General features: G+C 34.4%; 1 protein-coding gene across 1 annotated transcript; it reads right to left on the reverse strand.

Annotated features, from left to right (window-relative positions):
- Positions 1 to 211: 211 nt before the first annotated feature.
- On the reverse strand, positions 212 to 8,949 carry LOC140444405 (podocan-like). The gene is made up of 4 exons (XM_072536159.1): positions 8,847 to 8,949; positions 6,389 to 6,599; positions 5,294 to 5,518; positions 212 to 1,003 (listed from the first exon to the last, which is right to left on the reverse strand). Exons 2-4 carry the CDS (start codon positions 6,585 to 6,587, stop codon positions 309 to 311), a joined length of 1,119 nt encoding a protein of 372 aa, XP_072392260.1. The 5' UTR covers positions 6,588 to 6,599; positions 8,847 to 8,949; the 3' UTR covers positions 212 to 308.
- Between the last annotated feature and the right edge of the window lie 242 nt (positions 8,950 to 9,191).

A 9,191-nucleotide genomic window follows, 5' to 3' on the forward strand; every position in this document is an offset into this window, starting at 1 on the left:
TATCAAAAAGACGAAATATTAAGCTATATTTAACAAGTGGTAAATGAAGTAATACGCCTTTGTAGTAGTTTTAAATTCGCAAAAAAGTGTTGCTGAAAACTTGAGACTTTCTTATTTTTAAATTCGTTTTATTAATGCCTAATTTCATGTATTCATCCCGTCCTGGGGCTGGCCCTGGTGCTGGTATTGTTATAAATAAGAAAGAATTAAAAAAATATAAATTAGCTTATTTAATTTATTTAAAAATGTATTAAACGACATGTACAAGAGAAAACTAAAAAATATTATTTCTTTCTTATTGATAAAGTCTAATGTGACACGTTATTTTCTATAATAAGTTTTGTGGTACTATCAGACTCTTCCAAGTACTGTCTTCGCCTTACAAAATGATTAAGAAAAAATCCCAAAATTAACCCAGACAAAAAGCTTAAAACCGACACTAGGATAGTGTTTAAAGATACACCAAATATAAGATTACTGTCATTATCTTTGATAACTATTACATTTTCTTCCTGTACAACTCGAACAGTTCGATTTTTTGTTGAGTTTGTTTCAAGAGATTCGCTAGAGTTTGTTTTTTCTTCTCTCGACAAACTCCCTACACCAATTGTTTGCTTCCTCTCTAGTGCTTCTTCCTCTGTAGCATTACATCCATTTTTAAACTCATCCATATTCTGAAAATCGTAAATATTAATAATTTTACCGTCAATCATGGAACATTGATAGGGTTCTGTCAGGTCTAGGTATTTCTTGTCTGCGAGAAAACTAAACAGCTCCATGGTTCTACAGTTGCATTCCCAGGTGTTGTAGGAGAGCCTAATGGAGAAGTATTCAGACACGTCTTGGAATACATCGGGGTTTATGTACTGAATGTTGTTTTCTGGAAGAAGAAGCAATCTGAGATTCGGCAAATATCTAAGGGCCTCTGCTGTTACTTCCGTTATTTGGCACTTTGCTAAAGCGAGTACTTCTAATGAGTCGGATCGTACTACGGGCATTTTACCTGGAAAAATATCAAATATTACAGAATCTTTAACATTGGATAACTTAACAGATTTTATAGATTTACTAAGGATCAGCAATCTTTTTTCTACAAATTTTTGGAATGTTCGAAGTGATCTTATTAAGATCCACAAGGAAACTAAGTTCCTGTAGCGGGCTGTATACTATGTATCACAAAAAATTTATTTAAAATTCTTTTTGTTTTAATAACATACCTTTTATAAAGGATTTTAAATACATTTTTTTTATCTTATTAAGAGTTGCGAACAATTCCAAACCCATAACATCATATTATAATCACACTCGCGTAATTGTATACCATATGTCTACAGTCTAGAAATTCTTCTTCAAGTGCCATCTTCGTTCCGAAGGTTGGCGATCATCAGGGCTATACGTATTTTCGAAACTGCTGACCGAAACAATTCGTTGCTGCTACAGCTATACCATTCCCGTAGATTCTTTAGCCAGGAGTTTCGTCTTCTTCCTATGGACCTTTTTCCTGCTATTTTCCCTTGCATAATTATTCGAAGCAGTTCATATCTTTCGCCTCTTGTAATGTGTCCCAAGTATTGCAGTTTTCGTTTTTTGATCGTAAATATGACTTCCTTTTCTTTATTCATTCTTCTCAAGACCTCGACATTTGTGACTCTCTCGGTCCATGATATTCTCAGGATTCTGCGATACATCCACAGTTCAAATGCCTCTAATTTTTTCGTATCAATCTTTTTCAACGTCCATGACTCCATTCCGTAGAACAGCACAGAAAGTACGTAACATCTCATCAGGCGAAGTTTCATTTCAAGGCTCAAATCTCTTCCGCAGAACACTCTCTTCATTTTAGTGAATATGGATCTGGCTTTTTCTATTCTTATTTTGATTTCTGCTGAGCTATCGTTGTCTTCATTTATAAAAGTGCCTAAATATTTGTATTTGCTAACTCGATCGATAATTTCATTGTGTAAATATAAATTTTGAACATTTTGTGTTGATTTCGATATTACCATAAATTTAGTTTTCTTTATGTTCAAAGATAGTCCATATTCTTCGCTGCAGTCTGCTATCTTATTCACCAATGTCTGTAGCTCTTCAAGTGTTTCTGCGATCAGAACGGTGTCGTCGGCAAATCTCAGATTGTTTAATCTAACACCATTTATTTTAATACCTACAGATTGCTCAGAGAGTGTTCTATTCATTACGTCTTCGGAATAGAGATTAAACAGGGTTGGTGACAGTATACACCCTTGTCTCACACCTCGCTTTATTTCAATTTCTTCAGTGGTATTATTCTCTACTCTCACTACTGCTTTCTGATTGTAGTACATATTTGCTATTAGTCGGATGTCTCGTTTATCTAAATTCTTTTCTGTCAGGAGTCTGATTAGGTGATCATGCCGCACTTTATCAAAGGCCTTGTTGTAATCTATGAAACACATGAATACATCTTGATTTATGTCAAGACATCTTTGAGACATAACGTTCAGTGCAAACAACGCCTCTCTTGTTCCAAGTCCATTTCGGAATCCAAACTGGGTATTATTGATGTCCATTTCCAGTTTTCTGTGTACTCTAGAGTGTATAATTTTCAGAAATATTTTCAGTACATGGCTCATCAGACTGATTGTACGGTAATCACTGCATTGTTTGGCATTTATCTTTTTTGGTATAGTAACAAAGGTGGATAAAAGCCATTCTTGTGGTATTTTTCCTGATGTATAAATGCTATTGAAAAGTTTAACTAAAATGTGAATCGAGTCTTTTTCTATTAGTTTAAGGATTTCCGTTTGTATTTCATCTGGACCTGGGGCTTTACCATTTTTCATTCTTTTTAGTGCGTACATTACTTCTTCTTCCGTTATTTCTGGACCTTCGTCTCCTTGTATGTTACTTAGCTCAGATTGTTGTCTATCATCTGCAAAGAGTTCTTCAATATAGTTTTTCCATGTCTTCAACTGTTCTTCTAGTTCTGTTATTATGTTTCCGTTGACATTATACAGGGTATTTGGCTGCTTACGTTTTTGTGTACCTGCAAGTTCTTTCACTTTTTTATGTACATTAAAAATATCATGTTTTGCCTGCAATTGCTCTATTTCTTCACATTTTCTTTTATAAAAATCTTCTTTTGCTATTCTGATTTCTATTTTGATTTCTTTCTGTATTTGTTTATACCTTTGTTCGTTTTTTCCTTTCATTATTCTCCGATTGTCCATGAGAAGAAGGATCTTATCAGTCATCCACCTTTGCTTTATTTTTGGTTTTTCTTTAGTCAGAATTTTCTTCACAGGACCTGTTATCGCCATTTTTACGTTTTGCCATTTTTTATCTATGTTGTTCGTTGGCTGAGATGTTTCTTTTTCATGAAGTATTTTGAGATTATTCTAGAAATATAATGATTTAAATGATACTGTTACAGATACTGTTCTGGAAATGAAGAAAGACTGGGGTGATGGAACCTTTTAGCAACCCATGGGTCTCTCCGGTGGTCCTGGTCAAGAAGAAAGACGGAGCTACGAGGTTCTGTATGGATTACCGTTTGTTGAACAATGTTACCAAGAAAGAAAAGTTATCCTCTGCCTCGGATCGACTTAAAAGTCTGGATAAAAGGTAGAAATAGATACAGTTGATAAGGAGAAGACAACCTTCACAACAGGATCTAGATTGTGACAGTTCAGCGTTATACCATTTGGACTCTGTAATGTTCTTGTGACATTTGAACGGATTATGAAAAATGTGTTGAGAGGGATATCTTAAAAAACATGCCTGGTGTATTTAGACGTGGGATAGACTTTTGAGGACCATCTGAAGAATTTGGAAGATGTTTTTAATTGACTTAAAGCTGCCCAACTGATATTAAACCCCAAGAAGTACCAGCTTTTCGAAAGTCATTATTTTATATCTGGGTAATATATTTAACAAAAAAAGAAGTGGCCGTGGATAAGGGAAAAGTCGATTCCCATAAGGAGTAGCCAAAACCGACTGACAAACATCAAGCGAGAAGTTTTCTTGGGCTATGAACTTACTCGATAAGTCATGAACGCGTCTTAAAGAGGAAGCAAGAGATGTGTTGATCAAAGAGTATATCAACCGATTTGGGGTGGAGATTCATCGTAACTAAGGAAAGACCTTCAAGAGCGATCTATACCAGGAAATCTACGATAGACCAAGCATGAATAAAACTAGTGAGAATTATAACGTACCACCCGCAATCGGATGGAATGGTAGAGCGAATGAATAAGACAGTCTACAAGTATTTGACAAAAATGGTATCCAATCACTAGCGAGGCTGGGACCAGTACCTTCCGTTTTTCGCAATGACGAGAGAGAAGATGTAGTTGGTGAAGTTTATGTAAACGAATTACAAAGAAGAATTGACGATATACACGAGTTGATCCATTCCCATCTTCAGATCAGAGACGTTTGAAGAAGAATGACAAAGTCTGGCTCCATAAAACAAAGACGCGAAAGGGTTGCTCGCCCGGAATACAGCAGTTCTGTGAAGATTAGGGATTAAGGGAGAAGATTTACAATGTCATATACCGAATAAACAAGATTCAGGACCGGTCATAGTACATCATAAATGATTGACGCCATTTGAAGGAGACCACGATGTAGATAAAAAAGTTGAAGTAAACCAAGTGCAAAAAGTATCTGACCTCACGTTGGAGAAATTCATGGTGGCAGTAAAGCAAGACATGGTGTTACCACTGACGAAAAGTAATATCTAATCGCAATTCCAGATGATTATTCACTGGCCCATACCATTCCGGCCAATATTAAAGACACCCTTATATCTGCAAAGTTACCCTTTATATCTGCTAACAAAAGACACTGAGCATGATCAACCCACCTACCAAAATGTATAGGAAACATTGCTTCAATTGTGGGAGCACGTGCTGGAGTCCAATGCGTAAAAACTAGCCATACTAAGACTAGAATGTCTCTAATAGGATTGGAAGGTTGTCCAAAACATTGTCTACTAGTCTGTTGTAATCCGCGTGGTTACCGGTGTGGAGCGAATCACGACAAGGTTTTAGAAGAAACCAACTCAATGAGGAGACAATGTTACGCCAGCCCTAGCTACACCCCTGACCGAAGTTCGGCGAAGATCTATAGCTGTTCTGACGTTTCTAGAATTCCCCAGAATTCTAGAAACATTTTGAAGAATGAGCTGGACTATATATATGGACAATTAGATTTTAGTAGTTGTGTTGTAGTGTTAGCGTTAAAAAACTTTAAATAAATTAAAATAAATCACATTACCTATGAAAGAAAAGCAATTAAAAAACGTATTTACCTTCAAAGGGATTTCCAGAGAGATCTAACAAGATTAATTCCGTTAACTCGCCAACAAAGTCTTTAGGCACCACTCGCAATAAATTCTCTCCCAAGTAAAGCATCTGAAGATTTTCTAAATCGTCGAATGCCTCGTTGTCGACGTCTATGACTTCAGAGTTGTTGAGATAAAGCTCTTTGACCATATAGCTTTTCTCGAACGATAGATCGTATGGACCTATCATTGCTAAAAAAAAACAATAAAATATTTGTAATCGTGTCCCTGAACTCATTAAATTACAACAAAAGTTACGTGAATTGCACAATATTATCATTTATTTATTTCAATCCATGTTAGTGATTTAGATAAGTCTAGTGACAGTATTCCAGAAAATGGAATCATTCGAGCTGTGGGTGTACAGAAGAATTCTGAAAATATCATGGACAGAACACGTCACAAAGAGGTTCTGGGAAGGATGAACAAAAAAATGGAAATTTTAAATACAAGAAAATTAGAATATCTCTGACATATTACGCGTGGAGAGAAATACACCTTGCTCCAACTGATTATGCAGAGAAAGATCCAAGGAAAGAGAAGCATAATGAGGCGTAGAATGTCATGGCTGCGCAACCTGAGAGAGTGGTACGGATGTACATCAAATGTACTTTTCAGAGCAGCCGCCTCAAAAGTCCGAATAGCTATGATGATTGCCGACCTCCGCCGCGGAGATGGCACTTGAAGAAGAAGTGACAGTTTAGTAATCCTACTGACTGCGCCATGTCGTAGTATTAATAAACGTAGGCTTTATATTTTTATTAAATCTTTTATTCAAGATTTACATCGAACACAAAACATAAATCTCATAGAACAATACTTATAATAACAAGATAATATTTTATGAAAGAATTTAACGTATTTGATAGTAGCTATAATCTGTGTTTTGGTTTTGAAATTATCAAAGAACATTAAGTTAGACAAAAGAAATAGAATCTTGGAATACACGAGGAGAACTGGAAGAAGCAATTTTCGAAATGAAAAACCAAAATATTGAAATATTGGTAATCAGAGAAAGAAGAAAGTTATGGAGTTGGTAGTAGGAAATTAAATGAAACTCACCTATTTTGTTGCCAGATAAATCAATAACTTGTGGATGATTGGTCAAGGATTCAAAATCGGGAACTTCTTCTATGTCTCTACTTATACAATCAACCTGTTCTTCGGTACACTTGCACATAGATGGACAACTGTCATCTAAACCATAACTATAAGCAAGAATGGCCACCATGAACAGTAGTGGGTTCTTTGTAAACCTCATTTTTGAGGAAAACTGAAAATATAAAATACCAATGTAAGTTTTCACAATATTATTACTTTTTTAAATCTACAGTAGATAAAACTACAAAAACTTTCACTTAGAATGTAATTAATTAAGTCTTTGCTTCCTCATTTTACTGTCATCACTGGCTCGAAAACACTTTCTGGGGCTTGAACTGTTCCAGTATTTTTCTTCATTGTGATCTATGTCGTGCTTTTTTTTCTCCATGTTTTTATTTTTAGGGTTTTTATATCATTTTCTATTTGTTCGATGTATCTCAGCTTTCGTCTTTCTCTTGTTCTTTTTCCTGCTGATACTTGTTTGTTTATTTTGTTTGGTATTTCGCCTTCTTCCATTCTTTCCATTATCCCATTCAACGCAGCCGTTTTATTTTAACACATTCAGCTCCGTCTCTTTTTTTAAGGAAAACCAGTGGGCCACTGAGATGTATTTGTGTAAACTAATTAATTTTTAAGGTACACTTTAAAAAGTCATTTATAATAAATATGGGTACAAAAAAAATTAATTTGGTTACAAAAAAAACTCACCGCGTGAGTCGTGTTGGTGGCCACAGGGCAGAAAATGTGTCGGTTGAACTTAAAAAAAAAAAATAATAATTTTATTGAGAAAAGATAAAATTATGAACCTAGATAACTAACATAAGTAATTATTAAATGGCAACAACATCAAGAAAACAAATTAATTTTCAATTTCTTCATGAAAACGTCTAAAACAATTTTCTAAGCACAATCCCGGATGTTCAGGGCACTCCGCACAATGAAACAATAAGTCCTTTCTTTCTTTTTTAGTTTGCCAGCAATATTTACACCGTCGTCGTTTTGTAATACCATTAGCTGATTTAGGGCAATGGGATGGCAAATGAAACGTCAAATTTTTCTTGACTTGAGGGGTTTTTGGGTTTAGTCCCAAAAGACTATCAATCACCGACAATCGAAAGTCATACAATGACATTTTTGTATTAGAATTATTATAGAAATAGTATGCGTTGATTGGCATAATTTGAAAAATATGTATGCCTATTTTTTTGTACCACCTCATAGTTTTGTGTTCGCAACTATAATAATTTAACATCTGGTCGCCTAAGTCAATACCATCATTATTTTTGTTATATTCAGCGACTAAACAGGGCTTTTCTTTATCAATTCCTTTCCTAGATATTGTTGGAACCATTTCATGACAAAATTCGAAAGAGATCATTAAAATATCTCGCTGATCTTTCCATCTACACGCACATATCCCTTTATTATTGTAAGCACTCACCAGTTCATTTTGTTTTAATTTTTGAGAAACAACTTCGTGTGGATTTTCCACTCTTCCTGTTCTCAATGTTCCTGTAAGATAAGTTTTAACCGAAAGTAGTTTTTTACACAATGAAACACTATTATAAAAATTATCCATATATAAGGAGTGACCAACATTTAGTTTTGAATCCATCAAATTTAGCACTACTTTTTCCGTATGATTACGTCCTCCAACTACAGGGTCACTAGCTCCACTATAAACTAATATGCGTTGAATCATCCCGGTACATTCTGCCAAAGTATACAGTTTGACACCATATTTGTGTCGTTTGCCCTTGAGAAATTGACGAACACTAAGTCTTCCTCTCCATAAAATCATAGATTCATCCAGGGCTAATTTTCTTTCTGGATAATAAAGATTCTCCATTTTATTATTAAAAAAATCTAATAATGGAGATATCTTGGCAAGTTTGGACTGGTTATTGTCACTATTATTGTTAAAATGTAAGGCAAGCAAAATTAACATAAAACGATTTCGGCTCATGTATTGTCCAAACACTGGAATACTAAATAAATGATTTTTCTTCCAATAATCATTCATACGATTAATTATGATTATGATTAATAATGTGTAACAATATATCAGCACCTTTATTGTAAATAAGTAATTACAGGTGTTAAAACTTCTCGTGAAGCATAATGTTGATATTTTTTCATTTCACAATTGTCAAATTGGCGTATTAATAAATAAAAGCACATTTTGATAGATAGAAAGAACTTGTAGATCATAGACCAATACCGCACCGTATTATAAACTGAAACACCAGTTTCAGGTATCTCAATTTAAAGAATGCTTAAAGTAATAGCTATTTATAGACGCACTCAATCCAAATTTAAGTTCAGACAAAGCTGCAACGATACCTTCAGTTAAAAAAAGTACTATACTGATAACAGAACTACAAACATCAATTAACTAATTAAAAATTGCACAACTTACTGCGAATTATTTTCCCTTTTTAAGTGAATGAGTCAGGAAATACTATATTACTACAAATCACGCATCTCACGTTTACATTATTGGATCTGTATCCCGTATCAGTGTGAAAATAATTGCTTTATCAGTTGTTCTTTGCATAGATACATAAATTACAGGAATCTGATAATACAGGGCCGGTACTTCATTTCAATTAGTATTTTTAGTTTCTGTAGGAAATGGAGACCCTCAAATATTAATAAAATAATAAAAATAAAAGGCATGAGTGGGACATAATACAACCATTAGACCATTATTTGAGCCGAATTTTATATAAAATCTGTAAGGTAATTCAGCGTGATATGGTAA

The sequence above is a fragment of the Diabrotica undecimpunctata genome, chromosome 1 (genome assembly GCF_040954645.1).
Source record: "Diabrotica undecimpunctata isolate CICGRU chromosome 1, icDiaUnde3, whole genome shotgun sequence".
NCBI lineage: Eukaryota > Metazoa > Arthropoda > Insecta > Coleoptera > Chrysomelidae > Diabrotica > Diabrotica undecimpunctata.

Bases quoted from the DNA above. Each gene is read 5' to 3' on its own strand.
- LOC140444405 (XM_072536159.1), bottom strand. From the start codon at position 6,587: ATGAGGTTTACAAAGAACCCACTACTGTTCATGGTGGCCATTCTTGCT. The intron at 5,519-6,388 runs GTGAGTTTCATT...GTTTTTTTTTAG, and splicing joins TTTATCTGGCAACAAAATAG to CAATGATAGGTCCATACGAT. The intron at 1,004-5,293 runs GTAAATACGTTT...ATATTTTTCCAG, and splicing joins CTCTGGAAATCCCTTTGAAG to GTAAAATGCCCGTAGTACGA.